Here is a 22,081-nt window from a genome sequence, read left to right on the forward strand (position 1 = left end):
CCACCACTTTTAAAGCCTTCCGCACAGGCTGGGGGTGAGGTCCAGGTCTCGCTAGCAGGAGGTGCCGCCTCGCACACCCTGGCGTGCCTGAGATCAACTGAGTCCGTGTGGGGGCGTCTCTCTTCACACGGGAATGTTCTGACTTGTGACAGGGAGACAGACGCACCTGTCTCCACGGTGACATTCTGTTCTTGTTTCTCACAATGTGCTAAAAGCTGCGTGACTGACACTTTGTCTCTGGCTGGGTCCAGAGTCCCTGGAAATCAGGACTTGTCAACGAGGCATGTTCTCAGGTGGTGGGGCCCTGCCAGGTGGGAGCAGCCCTCCTGTGGTGTCCACACTGCAGGGCTCCCCCTTTCCCAGGCTGTCTCCTTCCCCTGTCAGGCAGCACATGGGGATTCAGCAGTGAGGCAAGGCGAGGGAAAGAGAGGCGCTGAGAGGACATCGAGTTGAGCGCCTGCTCCGCACCAGCCCCTGTTGTGGGGACGGTGTGTACCTGGATTCCTTAGAACATGCGGGGACCATGGAGGCCGGGGTCATTGGCTCCATTTTACAGAGGGGACCCCTGAGGGCTCAGGGACCTTACCTGGTGTCCCCGTGTCTGTGAGTGACAGAGCAGGGTTCCAAAGCACTCACCACGGCTGTCTCCCCTTGCCTGTGCGAGGGAGCATGGACGAGCCGGTCCGGAGCCAGCCCCCCATCCCAAAGCCCAGTTCTGGACCGGCCTAGCCATACCTTCGTGATGACCCGTGGCCCTGGGGTCGCATCCTGTCAGCCTACGTGGGGGACTCGGGGACTCGGGCATTAGCTGTAATGTGAGCTGTCACTGCAGAGGTGACGGGGTATGGGCCAGGCAGGCAGGGCCTCCCCAGCCGTGCTAAGAGCAGGGTGGGGGGCCTGGCTGCAGTGTGCGGACAGGGAAAGGGGGGCCCCGGTGTCCCCGAGAGACCAGGGATAGCTGCCTCAGGCCAGGTGGGACAGGTCGGAGGCCCCCACTGAGGGACAGCAGCAGAGCCAGGGGCGGGGGCGGGGGGGAGGGTGTGGCGGTCAGGAATGGACAGGCCTTGGTGGTGACTTGGGTGGGGGGCGGGTGGGGAAGGGCATCTGTTGGAGCAGACCTCGGTTTTGTTGGGGCCCCAGGATGGCAGGGTGCAGCCTGAGTCGGGGGCCTGGACGAGGGCTGGGCTTGGGGCATCTGGCGTCATCAGGGCTTCCGTTTGGGGCGTGGGGTCGCTGACTCTCACGTTTGTCAAGTCCAGAACCGTGTCTTCGGAAGGGCCCAGCAGCCCTGCGGGATGGAACAGAGGCAGGCGGCGCCCCCGCATGGCGTGGAGGGCATGGAGGGCGTCCAGCAGCCCACCGTGGCTCCCGGGCGTCAGTCGGACCCTTCGTGTGGGCAGCCAGGGCCAGCAGGAGCCACGCGTCTCTGCTGTCCGTCCTGCTCGCTGCCCCGGCCACACTAATGATGACAGATGACATGAGGACCATTTGGCAGGGACTCCCCAGGAGAGAAACCCGGTCACCCTCTCCACAGTGTCAAAGAAATGCACGGCCGCCGCCTGTCTGCCTTACTTGGCAGGAACCCCGAGGCCACTGCCAGGGCCGCGCTGTCCCTGCCCCCACCCCGGCCATCAGACAGACGAGCCCGGCTGGCGGTATGGTTTGTCATCCACGGGGACAAGGAGTTGGCTCTCTCTCCCCTGTTTTGTCACTGTGACAGTCGTCAGCACGGGCACACACAAGCAGAGACACATCCAGGAGGGCCCCTCTGAGCGCCTGCACCCCGTCCTCCTGGGGTCTTCTGTCCTGCGGGGGCGGAGGGGAGGTGGAAGCCTTCCTTCTGTTTTTTCTTCCTCACTTCTTCCCCGCTCCTCCCCTCCCCACCCTCCCCTCCGCTCCTGGTCTCTGTGACACCTCTCTACTTCTCATCAGACACTCCCACGGCCTCTGTCCCCGTCGGTGGGCTGTGTGCTCAGTGGTCTGTGCTTGTCCACCTTCCCCGAGATGCCTGCTCCTGACCTGTCCCGCTGTGTTCTCAGCATGGAGCTGGGCGTGTGGCCGACCCTCGGGTCATGGCGCTGGTGGAGGCTTCCCTCCGCCCCTTGTTCATGGGTTCTCCGGGCGTGTGCTTCGACCTGCCCGAGATGCCACAGTTGGGCAGCACCTACCTGGTTGAGTCCTCAGATCCCTCTTACAGTGGAAGAAATGGTAAGTAGCCTAGGCCCTTTGGACACAAGGGAGAAGCTGGCTTGTGTCCATGGGCAGGTTCACGGTCGAGCCTGGCCCCGGCAGGAGGGAAGGACTTGCAAGCAGTCTTGTGGGGGTGGGTGCAACTCGTGCATCAGTGTCCCAAAGCAGCTGTGCGGGAGTGGGTGACTGTCCTTTTCCTCACAGCGGCGGGTGTTGGAGCCGCCCCAGGGTCCCCGAAGGGGAGCCGAGTGACACCCCCACTCAGCACGCGCTAACGGAGGTGCAGGGTCTACAGCAGAGGAGGTGATAAGGCTGTTGTGCTTTGCAATGACCTGGTCGCACTTTGAATACTATTCAGTGCGGTCATCTTTTAAGAGGCGTGGTGACGGTCTTTACTGTGTGCAGAGCACAGTGGCCAGAATGGAGAACTGGCAGATTCACAAACGTAGTTGTGAAGAGTGGGGGACACGGACAGCCCGGACTCGAGTTGCTGCTCTGCCACTTCCTGGCTGTGTGACCTTGGACAAGTGCCCCAACCTCTCTGATCCTCAGATTCCTCATCTGTGCGATGGGAATGATCTTCTCTGCCGCAGAGGTTTTGGGGAGGATTAAATGACAGCCTGTGTCGGGCCGGCTGTCACAGCGGCCTGGACAGGGCGCAGCAGGCAACCCTGGGTACGAGGTGTGTCCCCAGAGCGCACCCCAGTGACGCCTCTGGCCCCGGGGGCTGGTGGACGGGCCTGGTGCCTGGGAGCTGCTGACAAGCCTCGCGTCATGCCTGTTCAGGATTCAGCAGAGGCTGTGACACTCGCTAGGAAATTGCTTATTAGTGGGCTGTGAAAGTGTGCATTGAATTCACGCACATTATTTTTAAATAAATTTGGGGGAGTAGGAAAACAAAAAGAGACAATTTAAAAAGAACCTTCTCCAAGCATAATGAAGGCTTTGGCAGTGGCCCAAAACCTCACCGCAAATCCCAGCTCCGGCGCGCAAGCTGGTGGAGCCCACGTCGCCTGCTTCCCAGGCCGCCCACATCAGCTGGATTTTCAGCTTTGCCTCTGAATGGCCCTGAATCCTCGACTCCAGGCTTCAGGAGGACTTAGGGGGATTGGAGAGCAGCTTAAAGAAGCGAAGCCTTCTTTCTACAAATGTCTCGCCGCAGTCACTCTGCCGGTCCCAGAGAGCGAGTCCCCTGCTCACGTGTGGGGGTGGTGGCGTGCAGGGGCCCTCTTGAAAGCTGGGGCCAGGCCTCTGGGGCAGATTTCTCACTCACCTGCAGGGGTCAGACCTGCTCACCCCCTGGCTGCACCCCTAGAAAGGCTGTCCCTTGGTTTTAAGGACGGGCCAAAACATGTCCCCTCCATGGTTTAAGAAATGTCACTCAGTCCCTGGAAGCAGCTGTTAAGAAAGAACTTGGCTGACCGCTAGTGAATCCCCTCTCTGAGCTGCACGCTCCCCGTTGGAGATTTGGGATAATAACGGGACAACAGTGGCGTGGGCGAGCGCTGGGGTAGTGTGCAGACCTCGGCACGCCAGTGCTGGCAGGTCACCGCTCCTCTCGAGGATGCCGAGCGCCTGCCCAGGACAGTCGGGGCACCCTCCTTTCAGATCATCCATTCCCCAAGAAGGGCGTGGGGGCACCATGCTGGAGAGGGCACAAGCCTCCCTCCAGGTCACAGGTTCTCATCCCGGGGCTGGGAGCTGAGTTCGTGGCACCCGGAGGGCTGAGAAGCCTCAGCAGTTTTCCTTCCATTTTGATGTACGGTCCTGGGCGGAACACAGGGCCCCCGGGCACCTGCTCTAGGCTGCAGGGTGGCCTGGGCGGGGAGAAGTTCACGGTCAGAGGACAGACCAATCCATCTGGGATCTCACTGTTACAGTTCCCGATAATTAGTTGTAACGAGGTTGAGAACAGAATTAACAATGCCAGTAACACTGTATAAAATGAGGGTCCTTGACAGCTTGGCTAATTTGTTATTGAAACATTATATATCAACACGATCAAGGCTTTTTGGAAGAGAAATGAGTTGGCCCATCGTCATCCCGCGGCTGTTCCCCTCCACGTCTGGCCGTGTGGGGGTGCCGTCCCCTGCCCGCTCAGTTTCCAACCCCACCCCCGAGCCCAGGTACCCTCCTCACGCCCGTCCTGTGTGACATTGCTCTGGCTGTACCCCCGCCGCTCCCTCTCCGGCCCCTCTTCCACCCGGCGAGTGCCTGCCCGTGCGCTCAGGGCCTGTCGCTTCTGCTCACCCTCTACTGCCTTGTGCTTTCCTCCACACCCACCTGCCAGGCGTGGTCCCCACCTCGTGCTGTCCCCTGGGCGGCGTCTGCTGCTGCTTCAGGCATCTCCCGAGGTGTCTCAGCCCTCAGGAACCTTCCCCCCCAGCCTCTGTCTGACTCGGGGGCCTCCGCTGGGGCTGGTGGTCCAGGATACAACCCTCGCCCGCTCTCGCCCTGCTCTGAGGGCTCCTGGAGGGTGGGGGCGGGGTGCTTCACGCTCAGAGTCGGGCACGGGCTGTCTGTCCGGGGTCCAGGGTGTCCCCTGATCATTCTGCAGCATTTTTGCGGAGAGTTGCGGGGCTGTGCCCACGCGTGTTCCCACTGCACTTTCTGAGGCCCCCTCCAACGTGCGTGTGCAGCAGTGGCCTGTCCTCGCCACGGGAGGCAGATGCCACGGGACTCTGAGGCCCCCCGAGGCCACGTCCCAGCGGGCTGCCTGTGACCGGCATGGAGGACCATCACTCAATGTCCCCAGCCTGGGGCACATCTAAAGTGGCTCCGCTCTGTCCTCCTTAAGAACCTCATGACACTTCCCTGGTTTCCATGGCGATGTCAGTTTCCCATTCCGACTGCTCTCCAGAGGGATTATAAATGTATTATTTCATCCTTAGGTCTAGCACTCTGCCTCCAGATTTCGGTGTCTTGGTTCATTATCTGACAGGAAGGATGAATGGAGTCAGCCTGGGCGCTTCCCTCTCCCTGGGGCCCAGGGACGGATGGCTGTGTGCCAGGGGAGACCTGCCCCATCGAAGGCCAGTGCCGGGGGCTGGGCTTCCCCTTGGGGCACCGTGGGCTGGGACTGTGGGTTTAGTGACTTGTAGCTGAGCTGAACTGCCAGGGCCACAGCCTGCACACCGACCCCAGGGACATGGGAGGCGGGGTGGGTGCTGTGAGCTCGTGATGGGTCCTAGTCCTGGGGCGCCACTTGGCAGCTTCACAGGCAGCGGTGGTGTCTGAGCCTCAGCTGGCCCTGGGGCTGTGGGAGGGCCTGGGGGAGGGACCCACAGAGCTCAGAAGCCCCTGGAAAGTCCTGATGCACAGGTGCCTGCCAAGGGGCTTGTCGCCCCTTTTCCCTTAGGAAGTCACCCTGCTCCCAGACTCAGCCGTTGCTGACATCGTGGGCCAGGTCACTTTGCTTTTGTTCTCGTGCGGCTGTCCTGTGCATTGTAGGATGTTGAGTGGCACCCCTGGCCTCTTCCCGACAGTGGCCATCAAAAAGCCCCCGGACGCTGCCAGACACCCCCGTTTGAGAACCACTGCCCTGGCCTCTGGGGTGCACCCTTCAGGGCCGTCTGGCTTCTCGGGCTGCTGTGTGGGTGTTCCGTCCCTCGTCCTGGCCACTCGTGCCGCTCAGTGGTAATCCGTGTGTCTGCTGTTGCCCCGGGCAGGATGAACACGTGCTCACAGTTAGGGGTGGGGTGGCCGGGCCGCAGGGTAAGTGCGCGTGCGATTTTCTAAGCAAATCGTTTCCAAAGCAGCCGCACCGTTTGCATTCCCTCCGCTGAGCCGGTGCGTTCTGGTTGCTCCGCCTCCTCGGCCGGCAGCACTAATGACTGACGCTAGTCAGCACCTTTCCGTGTGCGTATTTGCCGTCTGTCGTTTTTCTTTGGTAAAGTGAGCGTTGAATTGGCCGGGTCATTTCTGTTGTGCTGTGCGTGTTGGTATTACAGACTTTCCGGTGTTCACGTGTTCTGGGCTCCCGGCCTTTGTCAGATGTGTGTGCCGTGACCATTTTCTGCCGTGCTGTGGCTTATCTCTTCCACTTCTAAGCATGGCCACTCGAGCCTGACTTCATAATGTCGGTGAAGTCTAATTTACCCACACACACGCGTACATTTCTGGTTCTTGCTTTTACGTCTTGTCTCAGAGTCTCTCAGCCAGCCCAAAGTCAGGAAGATGGCCTTCCCTGTCTTATCAGTGTTAGAGGCTACGTTCCAGCCTGGGACCCAGCTGACTTTCGCCTGTGGTGGAGACGCGGCTTTGCACGTTGGCGAGCAGATGTGTCCGCTCAGCCCCAGAAGGGGGGACAGCGATGAGTGACAGATCACGCCCTCTGCCGGGTCGATTCCGGGGGAAGGGAGGCCTCACAAAGCCGTGGGGCCATGGGCCCAGCTGGCTCCTGACACACAATCACAGTGGCCGCGCCTTGGAAAGCCGCGCTCTGCCAAATGTGCCCCGTCATTAACTCCCCTCGCCACTCCTTGGAGATGGGGTTCTTAGTGCGGGGTGTTTGTTTTTGTCGGAGTGATGGAGGGGACTCTGTTTCCCGCGCCCATGTGAGGGCGGCAGGGCGCGTCGTCCCCAGGACCGTTGGGGGGCCCTCTGCATCTGCGGAGGACGAAAGGCCAGGTTTGTGATTTGGCCAAATCAGCCCAGGAAGGTCACCCGTGGAGCCTGACTTGACAGACCTCTTTTCTAACAAGTCACCCCGTGAAGGCAGCATTCTGCCCGAAACGCGGAAGGTGCAGCTCAGCCACACGTCTGGGTCCCTGCAGAGTTGCCCCGTCCTCATCCTCTGCCCCTGAGAGAGCGCACAGATCAGATTCCAGGAGTGGGTGCTCAGTTCCCATGTGCAGGGCCCCAGCGCTCCACCGTCTGCTCTCCAAACCAGTCAGCAGCGCACCCGGTTTTCATGGCACAAGGTATACATCTATTTTTCTGGGCTTTTAGCTAGAACGCCTGAGCCTAACCCGAAATACTGGGTTGGCCAAAAAGTCCGTTTAGTTTTTTCTGTAAAATAAAAGACTCATTTTTCACTGTCACCAATAACTTCATTGATTTGGATATTTTAGGGTGTCGGCTGTCTCCCGCGTGGCATAAAGTCGATTGCTCTCAATTAATGTCTTGATTTGATCGCTGTCGACTTCAGCGGGTCCGCCCGACCATGGAGCATCACCCAGCGAGAACCTCCAGCAGGAAGCTTCGCAACCACCTCCGACACGTTCACCCAGTCACAGCGCCTGCCCCACACGGTGCGCACACTTGTGTTTCAGCTGCATTTCCACCGTTCTTGAAATAATGAAGCATAACGAGCCAGAGATGTTGCTGATTTTCTTCCACCTTCAGTCTTAACATGGCTGCACAAAGTCCACCCATTTTGATGGTTTTGGTTTTAACGCACGCTGACCGGCCAGCGGTCACAATACCATCTACCAGATGGGGATAAAGACAGCCGAGCACTACCAGAGCTATCTCACGGGAAAGACCAAACGACCTTTCTGGCTGACCCAGTATTTGGAGAAGCCGGGTTACGTTCGTTTATGTGGCAATGAAACCAGCTTGGTAGACGGAGGTGACTGTGAATGAAGCCAACACCTCTGTCGGAACACTGCGTTGCTGCTCCTGGCTGAGGTTTATTTTGGGGGTTGCTTCAGGTGTGTTTGTGGGGTGCGTTCCCTTCCCCGCTGCTGAGAGGACACCTGAGGGCCAGGCTGGCTCGTGGCCTCCCCAGGCCTCTCGGGGCACATCCCCACCCGGGTCCCCAGCAGCAGGGGATGAAGCCAGGCCAGCCCCACCCAGGCTGGGACCCACTGTGACGGTCTCAGCGAAGGAGGGGTCGCATTCCTCTTCTCGTCCCAGGGCCCACGTGGATGCAGACGTTTTTCATTGACCTTGGCTGAGGCAGGCAGGCAGGCAGCACGAGCAGCCTCGGACGACCTGGGGCAGCCAGTATGCCGGCCGCACCCACTTACAGCAGGAGAACAGGCTTCTGGGGGATTCTGCAGCCTCCTGACCCTGTGCCTGGGAGGGCTGACAAGCGAGCGAGCGCACTGGGTGGAGGCAGATTTGAGAGCAAGCCAGCCCCCTGGGGACTTGCTCTGAAAATAAGGGTTCTTTCAGAAATTGCATGTGGGCTGTGGTTTACTCCCCTGTAGATTGGTTGGCAGCCAGTTGAGGGGGAGCTGGGCCAGGGGGAGGGAGGGTGGGTTGCTGTTGGGTGTCTGTGCGGTGGGCACGGGGAGGAGACACAGCCAGGCAGGGAGACAGTTTCGCTGAACTTGAGGAGGGCTGCAGTGGGTGGGGAGCAACCTATCGCGAGAGGTAAGCAAGCTAAAAGGCCACTTGGCTCGGGGGCTGCAGCTGCAGTGACGTGGGAGTGGGGCTTCCCCTGCACAGATGAGAATTACAGGTATTAGTCCCCCCACGAAGCATCCCTCTCCCCACAGGCAGGCGGACATGACTGGGCTCCATTTTACGGGTGGGGTGCCCAGGGCTCGGGAGCTGGAATGGGGCAGAGGGCCCCGGGCCCCGAGGTTTGTGCATTCTTTCTACGCAGAGGCAAGAAACTCTCTAGAAATACGTCAGCTTGTTCGTGGGGTTCATCCAGAGACCCCCACAGAGCCCTGCATTCCTCTGAGGCTGTGGCATGCTTAGGAAAACGGTGGCAGCTGCAGATGTTTGCTTTTCAGAAGTGTGGAATGCTGTCGCACAGATGCCGCCCTTGAAAGGCGTAATCTCGGACAGCCAAGGCATGGCTGTGGGGATCTGCCTCTTTGGCCCTGGTCCTTTGCCCCACTGCTGCCCAGAGCCGGCTGAGGACAGGATGGGGACAGGCTCAACAGCTTGAGTCCCAGGCCCTGAATGCTTCTCCCAGCAGCTGGGCTGCCTGGGTCGCGGCTGCCTGGGTCGCGGCTGCCCGTGTGTACGGAGGAAGGCCCGTGAGGCTGCGCTGCGGTCCCTGTGCTCAGAGCCACGCTCCGCAGCAGCCTGGGGCTTCGCGTGAGCCCGCAGACAAGCCCCAGGGAGGGGGCGGCTCACCATGGGGTGGGTCCTGCCGGAGCCCCGCTGCCTTCGGGCTTTACCGAAGGGCGGGCTTTCGCTACTAGCCTGGTTTGGTCCAGAAGCGAAGTTGCCGACGGTGTTTCCTGTCGCATAGGAGTTGCACCTGTGAGGTAGTGAGCTGGCAGACGTGGGTGAGTGAGAGTATGGGTGCCACAGGGAAGGCCCCCCCGGCTACCCCCCAACTCTCTTTCTTACTTAAAGCACCACTTACCCTTATCCTTGAAAGGATGTCCCAGAACAGCCGGCATTTCTAACCCCAAGCCTCCCTCCCGGCATCCCCAGGAGGGGCAGCATCATTCCTGCCCCTTTTGCTGCGAGCCACACACAGCCTGCGGACCCACTGTGTGCCGGACGCTGGGGCAGCAGGATGAGCTGGCCTGGTCCTTGTGCTCTAGGGGGCTTCAGGGCAGGGGAGGGGCCCCAACTGTGAGCAGTGATGACTTGGAGTGGACCCCCCTTTGTACCCACCCCTCTCGGCGCCAGATCTGTGCGCGTGAGGCTCCCAGGGTGAGCGGTCCCCAGGGAGAGAGCAGGCAGGTGCGGGTGGGGCTGGGGCACGGGGCAGGAAGTGACCAGCTCAAAGGACGCAGAGTCGTCAGAATGTGGGAGCCAGGAGAGGCTCTCAGGCCTCCAGAGGACCCCGGTGGTGGGTGGCGCCCCCTGTGGGGTTGGGGGAGGCATTTTGCGTGAGAAGCGAGGTGAGCCAGGTGGGGCCTAGGCGGCGGAAGACACCTGTGGCATTTGCACCTGGGAGTGGCGGGTCCTGGTCCTCACTTGTGTTTGTGTGACCCTACCAGGTGTACAGGGAGCTCCCACGTGACACCTCTGGGCTGTCCCCAGACGTCCTGGCGAGTACGGCACAGAGAGGAGGCCCCTCCGAGGCGGCCTAGACTGGTCTGGATGCCGAGACTTTGGAATTGCTTTTCTGCCCGCCCACCCCCTCCCCAGGGGAATGCGAAGGGTTTTTTAAAGACTATTCATTATTTTTAGAGAGGGGAAGGGAGGGAGAGAAACATCAGTGTGTGGTTGCCTCTCGTGCGCCCCCCACTGCCTGCGACCCTGGCATGTGTCAAACTGGCGACCCCTCAATCCACCATAAGATTTCCTGTGACTCTTATCAGGGTCCCCTATCCGACACAATGTCAAGGCCACTGTCCTGGGTGAGGGGCGGGGGTGTCACAGTCCATCTGCTTTTGAGAGCCAGGTGCAAAGCAGGTTGGGGGACATAGGCCACTGGACCTTCCAGAGTATGGGGGGTTGCTGACAGGGGTCCAGGGGATGTGGGAGACCGTGGCTCCCCCAGACCAGGTCCACGCCCAGGCCCACGGAGGCTGAGGGACCCGCAGAAATGGTTTAACTCCTTTCAAGATCAGAAAAAAAATACATTTTCAGGTCAAGGAAACATTTTGATGTGTACCGTGAATACATTCTTTCTGACACCAACGCGACCGTAAAATAGAATTGTTGGTGTTTTCATGGAGGAAGTGGCCCGTGAAGGCCCAGGCCCCAGGCCCCCGGAAGCCACCTTGCACCCCAGATGGCTAAGTGAACGGGTCCCAGAAACCAGCTCAGGGGCTCAGTGCCCCCGCTCCGGCTTTGGAGGAAGATACACGGGTCTTTGAGGAGTGCAGATGGGCCCCGAGAGGCGGGCCTTTGGGGGGTGCGGCCTGGCTGGACGTCGTCCTTCAGGGGCGGCTGCGACCCAGATCTCGGCCTTCCCTCCTGGATGTAGCCACAGACAACCCCTTTCTTCACCTGCCTGATCTTTGTCCCCGGCTCCTTGTTCCTACGTGACAGCCTTGTTTCTGAGGAGAAATTCCTGAAGAGAGAGTTGTGGTTTGGTGGCTGGGGACTGGCTGCGGAGGTGGGGAGGGCCTGCGGCCTGGGGAGGGAACTCTGCGGTAAACACTGGGTCGGCTTGCCCAGCCACCCCCAGGGGGTCCCCGGGTCCTTTGTCCTGTGTTGTGCAGCAGTGACGACGGCCCAGTTAACCCAGTCCCCTTCACTGCCACAGACAGGTCCCCAACGCCAGCTTTTCCAGCGGAGACACCGGAACATCGTTCTGGGCAGCGATGGCAGGAGAGAAAAGTTCCTTGTCATTTTATTAACGCTCTCACTTGCAGTGCCTGTTACAAAGGAGGGACGGGTGAGATTAAAAGGCAGTCAGGTCCCGAGAAACGGAGAGTCAACAGTGTATTCACAGGACAGCGGGGTGCAGCCTCCGCCAGCACCCACCTGCGAAATCCACACTCTCCCTGAGGCAGCCTGGACGCAGACGCCGTTTGCCACAGCTCGGTCCCGTTCCTACCCCTCCAGTCTCTGCTCCCTGCTCCTGATGTACACCCTGGGTTTCCCGCCTCCGCCGAGCCCCTGACGGGTCGAGGGCCTGGCTGCCACCGGTCTCAGCCCAGGGCAGGACCCCAGTTTCCTGACGTGGAATCAGAGAGGGAGGAAGCGGGGGCTCCTCTGGAGACTGGGGACAGCTCAGCGTGAAGGATGTGTGGGTTGGTGTGTGGGGCTCCTGCTGGCTCCCAGCTGTATCACCTCCCATGTGCTCACAGCGTCTGTGCCCAGAGTGGGGGCGAGTGTCTGCAGCAGTGTCCTGGGGCTGCGACAGCCGATCACTGCAAACAGCGTGGTTAGTCCACATTATTTGTCACCTCAGGGTTCTACAGCCTGAAGTCCAGGATTGAGGTGGCAGGTTGGCTCCTTCTGAGGCCACGAAGGGGGGCTGGGCCAGGCCTCTCTCCCGGCTCACGGCACCTTCCTTGGCTTGCAGGTGGCCGTCTTTTGCCCGGGTCTTCATGTGGGCCTCTCTCCGTCTCCACGTCCGAATCCCCGCTTGTGTAAGGGCTCCAGTCCTTGGATTACAGCCCACCCTAGTGACCCACTTCAGTTTCCCGGCTTTTAACCAAGGTCACAGGCGCCAGGGGTTAGGACTGCCACATCCTTTTGGGGCGAGCACAATTCCGCCCCACAGGCATGGATGCCGGGGGTCTCTCCTGTGGAGACACACAGAGGGGCATGGTCCGACCGGCGTCCCCAGTGGCCCCCCAGGCAACCCCGGAGGTGGGGTTGGGCTCTGCAGGTGAGCCTGGCCCAGTCGGGCCAGGAGGGTGCTTCATTCAGCAGGGACAGTGTGGCGGGTCATTCACCCTTCCCCAGAGCCTCCCTCTGTGCCCCCTGCTACCTGGGGCCTGGGACACGCCTCTGAGAGGCACAGACAAGAGGAAGCTGAGGAGCCACAAGTCTGGGAAACGAGGGTGCTCCATCCTGGGTGGCGTCACAGAGCAACACCACTGGGGATGTGGACGACAGAGACCTCTTCCATCCCAGCCAGGAGGCAGGCTCCTGGGGTCGGGGTGTCAGCAGGGCCGGTGCCTTCAGGGGCGGGGATGACTGCTTCCGGCCGTCCCAGCTTCTGGGGGTGGCCGGCGTCTCCCCTGTGCTTCGGCCTGTCCCGCGCCCCGTCTCGGCCTGCATCTTGGCAGGGCCTTCTGTCCACATCCCTCCTCTCTCTCTGAGGATGCTTGTCCCTGGGTTCAGAGCCACCTCCTGAACTCCAGGTTGGCCTCCTGTCCGGACCCTTGATTGCTTTCTCCAGGCCCTTTTCCCAGGTGAGGTCACGTGCACAGGTTCCTGGGGGACGTACTGTGGGAGGATGCATTCAACCCACTACATCCATGGTCTTTGGGGACTCAGAGGGGCTCCCAGTGTTGACTGGAGGCGGGGAGGGTTCTGGAAGTTTCCCAGAGAGACATGCCTGCCGTGAGCCCGAGGAATGGGATGTCCTGGGAGGGGGGGACGATGGGAGGACGAGGGTGTTACAGGAACAATAAGCTGACGGGGAGTAGGGGGAGCAGGGGGAGCAGAGGGAGCAGAGGTAAAGGCTACGTGTGCGAGGGGGGCGGGGCCTGGCAAGGTGAGCAGCTGTCCGGCGGCCTGATTGGACCATCGTGTCCGTGTATCCGTGTGTGCGTGCGTTCACTCCCTCCCAGCCCTGCCAAGCTGCAGCAGAGGTGCGGGTAGGGACCCGCCAAGCTCTAGATGCACTGGGATTCAGTCCCTTTGTGCAGTGGCTTTCAGGCCTTACCCATAAGTCATTCTTGATGTCATTTGTTGGTCGTATGGGCTCTCGGAGGACTGGTGACATACGGCCACCTGTGATCAGAAATTGGAACCGTAAAACATCCTACGGATAGCTGGGTGGTCGGCCTGGCAGGACCTTGCCCAGTCACAGCGAGCTCCTGGGTGGGCAGTGGGGGAGGGGCGCTGCGCCTGCCTGCCCAGGCAGCCCCGCCCGCAGACACTGGCTCCCGGGGAAAGCCCGTCAGTGAGTGTCCGTGTGGTGCCGGCCCGTGAGCAAGCTGGGCTGGCCAGCGCTGGGTCCGTGGGCTGCCGTCTGGCCCCACACTGCCATTTGAACGTGGGGCACGTGGCTTGAGGGGCCTCCTTTCTCCCACCCGCCTTCGGTGCCTGGCCCTGGAATCCCTCTGCTGAGCGAGGCCCAGGCCACATCTGAGCTGTGTGACTGGGACGAGCATCCTGCCTCTGTGTGCATGGATGTCCTCGTCTGCAGAAGGGACCACAGCAGGTCCCAGGGACCGGGGCCATGGGAGGGGCACATGAGAGCCTGTCTGTGAGTGTTCAGCGTGGGGCCCAGGACAGACCACATCAAGTGATTGTGTTAGTGACCTGTGAGGGTGCAGAGCAGGTTTTCATGGCTCCAGCAGGCGGGGGACGCCCGCTGCTCCTGCCACATTCTGTGGATTCTGTGGATGCAGAACTTGGTCTCGAAGCCCCGCCCACCCCGCCTGCCCTGCTGGGGAAACGGGGCTAGCTGTGGGGAGGGCACGGGCTTTCGGGGACACACGCGAACACCCATCGGCGTGGACGCCACAGAGGCCACAGAATACCCCCCCTCCCGGGACCCTCCTTTGGGGACCCTGCGCCTCCTTGTGGTCCCCCAGGAAGAATAGGTCATGGCTACTAGTGCTCAGGGCCATGGTTGCAAAGCCTGACTCATGGGATCTGTCCTCTTTCTTTCTTTCCAAGTCATCTTGCACTTCTCACATGCTGGCCCATTTCTGCTCCCTGTGTGCTGGGGACGCCTGGGTGGGACTTACCGGGGGTGGGGATTGAGCCCACCACTACTGCTGTTCTCACGGGTGTTGGTGACGGGCCGTGGGCTCTGTCCACGGGGCAGGTGCGAGGGTGGGCTCGAGCATAGCCAAGGCCCAGCCGTGTCTCCAGGTACCCTCTGGGCGGCTTGTCCCTCGGCGTGGGGAGGGGTGGCTTGCATGGTCTCGAACCATTCTTATTGCACCAGGTTGCTATATCTCTCAAATCTCTCTCTCTCTCTCTTTTATTGTAACATTTTACTTTCAAATAATAAGTTCCAGAAATAGTGCAGCTCCAGGCATCCTTCAGCCAGCGTCCTCCCGTGCCGCTGCTTTATGGAACCACGGGCGCTGTCGGGGCCGGAAACCGAGGGGTTAGAGCTCTGCATTCGGGTTCACGCCGGTGCTCAGATCCACGCTCCCCGGCTGCCTCGGGAGGTCACCGTTTCTTTTTGTGCATTCTGCCCCTCCTCCGCGATGGGGAGGCATGAGCCCCCGACCACACACCCTCCTCAGAAACCCTCCTCTCCTCCCCGCAAGCCACCAAATCGCTGTCCTGAGGTTGCCTCCTTGTCTTGGCAAAGCTCCTGGGTAGAGGGTGCCTCCCGAGTTTGCAGAGAGCAGCAGGAGCCTTCCCTGGCAGCCAGGCCCTCCCCAACCTCCCAGACCCTCCCCTGCTCCTGGCAGCTGTGGCCCTCCCCCCAGCATCCCCCTCCTTTGCTAAGTGCTGGTGGTTGGGGGAGGCAGCAGGAGGCTGCGGCACCAGGCGTGAGGTGGAGCCAGGTCCAACTGGACTTGCTTGGCGGCCCCGACTTCTGTGTCTGAACCTGGGTTTCTGGTTTTGTGGGGTAAAGGGGTCCCACTGGGGGGCCAGGGGGACTCAGAGCATGTGGCACCAGGGCAGCTGTGACTGTTTCTCTGTAGCCGACAGCCCGCCATGTCGCAGCTGGTAACTGAGGAGGGAGGGGTGTTCATTGGCCAAGCCCTCCTCCACCTCGGGCCGGGCACCGGGCACCGCACACACGTCATCACACTTCATTGTCCCAGCCACCAGGGCCTGCGGCCATTACCTTCCCGTGCTGCCGATGAGGAGGGATGCCCCCCGGAGCAAGTGCCATTTGGGCCAGGCGCCCGGCTGTGCCACTCCCCCCAGCTCCAGGGACAGCAAGTTCCAGGTTTCAAAGTCCTTCGATACCCATGCTCCCATGCAGGAGGTCACCTTTCAGGGAGGTGAGGACGGACCGAGCAGGGGCTTTGCTCCCTGTTGTGGACGAGTAACCTGAGACCCAAGGGAAGCGAGACTTTGCCCAGGCAGGGGCATGTGACCAGTGGTGGGGCAGATGGAGGCAGCCGGGATCATCCATGGCCGTGAGGCCCCCCGCTGGGGCCTGGGAAGAGCCCTGTGGCCTCTCTGAGGATCCCATCCTTTCTGGGACAGGAGGGGGCATGCCGTGGCTGGATCAGGACCCAGAAGGGTGCCTCTAGGGGACGGGCTGGAGCAGAGAGTGCCCGTGTGGGTGGATGGACTCAGTCCCTCCGCCACGTCGTGTGTCGGGGCCCCGAGCGTGGGTGTGTTCACAGACAGTGAAGTGCATACCTGACACCCGTGCCTTGTCCAGGCCCTTCTGAGCACCTGGCAGAGGCCACATCTGCACCCACGGGTCCTGGGGACAGTGGGTGCCTCTGGGTGCCAGGACCCCGGCTGCTGCTTCTCTGAGGACCCTCATGCCTGCCGTGTGGGGTGATTAGCTTGCCGGGTGAGCGCACAAAGTCACCGTGGACCGCCAGATTCTCTGCCTTCTCTTCGGCTCCTTTCTTTCTTCTGAACGCTGGATTCCTGGTTCATTTTATGTGTCCCCGCAGGCCACGCCCCCGTGTCCGGCCAGTGTTTCAGCTCGCTGCTCCCCAGCTCGTCCACCTGTGTGATGGGGACAGCTGGTGTGCGTGCAGTGTGGTGGTGTGTAAGGACTTGCCGTTGTCCCTGTCATCAGTGAAGGTTTTGGTGGGGGACCCCTGACCTCCTTCTACATCAGCATCGCTCCCATGGGGGCAGGGGACAGTGTGACACGGTGCAGAGAGTGGGGTTCTGCTGGGGGACATACCCGCAAGGTGGTCCTGGGTGGGAGCCTTCCCCTCTCGGGGCCTCAGTGCCCAGATGGGCTCCTCAGCCCACGAGTTCCTGTGTTCCAAGAAGATGGAATGTTGGACACATTCTGGAGTCAACTTCCACACCTGGGCAGGTGGGCGGGTGGGCTGGGGGTGGGGGAGGGTCACAGCAGGAGTCGCCCTTGGCCTTTTGGAGCAGGGTGGAAGCTGGTGAATTCACTCAGCACTTAGGAACGGGTTCCCTCTGTGGGGGCCTGGCCAGACTGGAAGACGGGAGCCATTATTGATGGGTGGGCTTGCTTCCTGCCTCCCTCGAGCTCCCAGCCTTTGATGGCTGGGGGTGGGGGCTTCCAGGAGGAAGTGGCTTTAAGAATGAGCAGGGGTGGGGGGGTGGGGCAGTGCACAGGGGCAGGAGGAGCGCCATGAGCACTGAGGTCAGCGTGTGCAAAGGCCCTGGGGTGACTGAGGGTCCTGGCAGTAAGTGTGTGCTCGAAGGTGGTGTGCGCTTGCTGCTGGGTCTGTGGGGACAGGTTGGCGGCACGAGGATGGAGAGGATGGGCCCTCTGCAGTGACACTGGGAGGCCCAGCCTTTCGTGGGGGTGAGCTGGTGGGGACCCAGGCCTTCCTTGGGGCGAGTGCCTGCCAGTGCGGCTTGTCAAGCGGTCACGTTGAAACTCGGGCACTGGGTCAGCGGGTGGGGGCGGGGCCTCACCCAGGCTCTGCATTTTTAGGGGCTCCTGGTAAGCCTGCCGGGCTGGGCCCAGGCCCCACTGTGAGCAGCAAGGCCTCAGGCTAGTCAACGTCTCGGCTAGGCCCTGTCCCTCCTGGCCTGGGGCCACCAGCAATGCCGGTGGCCTTTGGGGCCTCACAGCCCAGCTGTGAGCCTCCCCCTTTTCCGAGGGGAAGTCATTTTCAGATTCACAATTAACCCCGAGTTCTTGCTTTTTTCCCTTTTGCGTCTGTGTGTGTGTAACAGGCTTAGTGATTGACAACTGAACCAGGCCTGAGTGTGTGTGATTTTTTGATCATCCTTGAGCCCTTGGAAGGCAGACAGGTATAAGGCTGCTTCGAAATCCTTTCCCATTGGCTGTTTTGAAGGCTCAGGGCCCTCAGCGGGGGGGATCTGGGTGTGTCTGCTGAGCAGGCCCATTTGAGGAGGCGGCGCCAAGCCCTCCAGACGGCATGCTCTGCAGAGACAGCGCCTGGGGCCCAGCCGGCCCTCCACTCGGCATGGCCTCTCCGGGTGCAAGCGGGCTGCTGGGCTAGACCTGGGTGACAGTGCACCCGGGGGCCACCGTCCTGTGCCTGGAGAGCAGCCTCACAGAGAAGTTGAGGGTAATGAAAAGTGACCCACAGAAGCCCCAGGTTGGCCATAAGAGATCTGAGAGATGAGTAAGAATTCACTGAGGAGTTAGCGTGGGGGCTGGGGACAGGGCCCCAGGGTGAAGAACAGCTCTCACAAGGGCCTGGAACGGCTGGAGCTTGGAAGGCTGGGGGATGGGCATGGGTGGGTGGGGGGACTGTTACCAGAAGGGAATGGGAGAGGGGCTGGTCCTGGGCGGCGATTGTCCGGTGGCGGAATTCGTTCACGCGGGCAGAGGTCGCCAGTGCTGCGTCAGGGGATGAGCCCCCCAACCCTCGAGGTGTGCAAGCAGAGGGAGCCCTGGTAGCAGGTGCTCCATAAGGACTCTGGTTTGAGGATTTCATTCTTGATGGACGCTGAGCTTCCTTGCAGCTGTCACACCGTGGCTCCGCGAAATCCCCTCTGGGAACAACAAGACTATAAAATAGAAATGAGTAGGTTAGGAAGTCGCTGTCTCCCGCACGCCTGTCATCCTGCCGTCCTCTGTCTTCAGAGGATGTGGCTTCCCTGGGCCGGCGGGGGGTGGGGGGGGCCTGGCAGGAGAGGACCGCTTTGTTCCCCGCACGCAGGGCCCGGCTCGCCTGCACCGCCAAGCAGGGGGGTTTTAATCATCTCTGCCTCTGAAACGTGCACCAGCCTCTCTTGGGCGACGTCCCTCCTCACATCCTCCCTGCTTTAATCTCCAGCAAAAGAAAGACGGGCCAGACCCGGCCTGCAGCAGCTGCGCCTGGAGCGGAGAGAGTTCCGCTCCCCGACAGAGGCGGGCGCTGCGATGGCCAGCATGGCGACCCAAGATTAGCCAGGCCCATGGCTGTGCGGGCAACCAGGGGGCTCCCATGTCACCTGCCGGGGTTCCCATGGCAACGAGAGTGTTAGGAGCAGGTCACAGGGACAGTGAGTGAAAGGAGATTGGCTGTGCAGGAAAATGCAGGGTCTGGGGGAGTAACGGGGGCGGGGGGGGGAAGCTCTGTCTCCCCCACCCCCGCGGGGGACCCTCATTTCCTGGTTGGTCATGCATTTGTTTTGAAGAACTTTGGGCTGCTTTCAAACACATGTATTTTCGCAGACGGGCAGCAGAAACGGCTCTGTTAGGTAGGGCGCAGTGTGGGGGGAGACGGTGTTAACAACAATGAAAACTGCGTGTGCCATGGTGGCTTACAACCAGCGCCAGCTGTCTTGGCCTACCCACCCGCTGTCCTTGGCTCTGCCCTTGGCCACCACTGGGGGGACGTCAGGACAGCTGCTCTGCCAGCCTGTGCCTGTCCTGGGACAGCCACAGCAGCAGCCTCTGGCTGCCATCAGGTCGTGGGACGGAGCCCTGCCCCCGGTGCCTGGCCACCCTCCAGGACACCGCCCTGGCAGGCCCCAGAGCGCAGCTGGAGGTGGTCCCAGGCTGGGTCTGAACGACAGCAGAGGGGCAGCTCCGGGGTGGGCATCCCAGGACTGAAATGTCCTCAGTCATTCTGAAGAGCAGAAACGAGTTTTCGGGGCACAAACAAGCCCCGTGTCTGAGTGCTGTGGGGCACGGTGGCCACAGCCCCCAGGAGGGCCTCCTGCGACCCCAGACCCTGGGGCCATGGGGGCAGTGTCCCCACACCCCTCTTGGAGGACCTTGAACCCCACTGACTTCTGCCTTTTTCTCTGTTGCCGCCACAGGTGATCTTGATCCTGACGAAGTATTACCATGTGGAATCGGAGAAGGTGCTGGAAAGTTCTCTGTGGCGGTAAGTCAGCCCCAGGGGCCTCTCTCTGGCGCGTCCCCCAAGGCTGGAGCAGCGCTGCTGGGGGCAGGGGGTCCTGCCACTTTCCTTCGGCTCGAAAGCACACACAGCAGACCTGGACCGTGCTCCCTTGGTGGGCGCTGGAGAACAGAGCCGCTCAGAGAGCTGCTGTGCTTTCTTTCTGTTCATTCTGTGTCTGGGCCTCGCGGAAGAAGCGGCCCCCGGCGTGAGCTCAGGCCAGCGCACAGCCTCCTCCGCTCACCCTCTGAACCTCAGGCCCAGCCCCCAGAGCCCACCGGCCACGCCCACGGCCCCATTGTCCCGGTGCTTCCTTTCTTCCAGGCTCAGTGGATGAGCTTGGTGAATAAACAATCCTCATGGACAGGGGAGGTCTCTTTATTTGTGAAACGCGAATTTGGTCCAAGAACGCCAGGCAGCCCTTTGATGTTTTGAAGGAGGCAGGCAGGAGGTGTGAGCAATCATTTTGGTGATTGTTATCCTCAATATTTGCATGCGCTCGCCCAGGAGGGGCGGGGCGCCCAGGCTCCTGGGCTGTGGCCCCAAAGATGCCCTTGGGCAAGGCCCCAGACCGCTTGCCTCCCCCACCCTCGTTCTCACCGAACCCTTTGGTTTCCAAGATGTGTCTTGAAGTGATAGTTAATTCATTTTTCTATTCAAAATCCGTTCAACACCCCCCACCCCCAACCCTGCTGGTCAGGACCCCTGTTTGCGGGCCGCCGCAGGGTGATTGATTTTTGGGGTGGGGCTCGGCGTTTGGCTGGGGGCTCGGTGCTGCACTGGTTTTCAGGGAGGTGCCCCCTTGGGGCTTTGGGCAGTGGTGGAAGTGGCACCTTCAGCTGGGTCCTTTCTGTGCTGCGTGAGGAACGGTCACCGTGGAGCCAGCGAGGTGATTGCCCAGGTGCTCACGAGGCAGAGGTCTGGGATGGAGCCCCTCAGGCAGCCTGGGGTCTTCTCGCCCTGCACCCAGGCGCCCGCCCCAGCCTCCTCGGTGTGGGCTGGCCTCCCAGGCTCACCGGCCTGCCTGCTCCTCCAGTTACTGCCCCAGCCTCAGGGTGGAGCCACCGTCCTGGAAAGAGGACGGATGGTTCCCTGATGCCCCCCACCCCATTCCTTTATGTCCTGGCTGATTTTCATCAGCCACCGGGGAGAGGTGGGGGGGCTGCTTTCAGGTCGCCCCTCGGGCTCTGGGAAGGACGGCTGGTCGCTGGGACAGAGCGGAAAGTGGGGTGGGCCTTGCACTTCTGCTGTGTAGTCTCCGTGCTGCTCTCTGTGGGTTCGTGTTCCAGGCTTGATGTCGGGGGAGGCGGGGCCCCCTCCTGCGAGGTGGATGGTCCGAGGGTGGGTCCCCTTGGCTGCGGAGTGGACAGAGACACTTGAGTCTTGTGTCCCCCCAGGCAGGACCCCTGAGCGCCCCCTCTGGCCCCACTCCTGCGTGTCGCGAATCTGAAAGGCTGAGGTCTGCAGTGGCACTGGCTGAGCCGTCCAGGAGGCCAGGTCCTGGGCACCTCAGTGCAGTGGCGCTGGAGGCAGGGAACGAGATTGGCCTGGAAGACGTCTGGATGAGGAGTGGTCCTTTCTGGTGTGGCCTGTGCTGACACAAAGTGGTTGGCTGCAGTCAGGATTTGCTGCAGGTCCTCGTGGGGGCTGGGGGCGGGGCTGACCTGGCCAACCTCTTGGCCTGGGGACCGGACTCCTTGTTCAGAATTCTTCAGAAGCAGGTGGGGGGCGCCTAACCCTAACCCTGACTCTAGGAGGGCCCCTCCTGCCCCCGAGAGCCTCAGTCTCCTTACCGTGAAATGGGGGTAAACACCCCTGAGTGGGAGGCTGTGAGTGTTGAACGAGATAACCTTTGCTGCGTCCCTCGAACGCCACACCATCGGACTTTAATTATTCGCCAGAGCGAATCGGCAGTTCCGGTCTCCCAGGTTCCCTTTCCACGCCGCCTCTCTGTGCCCATGTTTCCTCCCTTTGTTAAAAGTATGTGCAGAAGCACCAGTTGCTTCAAGAAGGGTTACCCACGTGCCCACCGTCGGGCACAGGGGTTTCCTTCGTGGATCTTTTCCCTGGGCCGCGCCTGCACAGCTGGACACGGCACGGGGGCCCATGGGCTGCTTCCTCTGACACGCGTTGCGTCATGTCTGTGTCCCCATTGGATGGCCGCGGACTGGCCCCTTGACTTGATTCATTCTAATGCTTGGCCGTGATGCCGCCATTAAAAATATAGGCACGTCCTTCGCCTTCTCGTTTTGTTCCTGGGATGAACCCCAGGGAGCCGTGTCACCGAGCCGGTGTGCGGGAGCAGATTTGCAGCCGGCCTGGTGCGGCCTCTGCCCGCGGCCCGACCGCTCCCCACTCGCTCACCCAAGGGCCCGGAGGACTGCGGCGATGTTTTCAGTTGCGTCCCCTCGATGCCTTGCGAGGGTGGACGGTCCCCTGCGTCCACCACTCACCACGTTTTCTCTTGGGATCATTACCTGCTCAGCTTCCCTCTCTGTCTC

General features: G+C 61.2%; 1 protein-coding gene across 2 annotated transcripts in view; it reads left to right on the forward strand.

Moving 5' to 3' along the window:
• SORCS2 (sortilin related VPS10 domain containing receptor 2) overlaps nucleotides 1–22,081 on the forward strand; it is a 277,312-nt gene that overhangs the window by 108,346 nt on the left and 146,885 nt on the right. For both annotated transcript variants that reach the window (XM_053922932.1, XM_053922931.2), the window contains exon 2: nucleotides 19,498–19,565. In XM_053922932.1, the coding sequence (XP_053778907.1) occupies nucleotides 19,498–19,565 (68 nt within the window). The remainder of the gene's footprint in view (nucleotides 1–19,497; nucleotides 19,566–22,081) is intronic.

This window comes from Desmodus rotundus, chromosome 4, assembly GCF_022682495.2.
Source record: "Desmodus rotundus isolate HL8 chromosome 4, HLdesRot8A.1, whole genome shotgun sequence".
Classification (NCBI taxonomy): domain Eukaryota; kingdom Metazoa; phylum Chordata; class Mammalia; order Chiroptera; family Phyllostomidae; genus Desmodus; species Desmodus rotundus.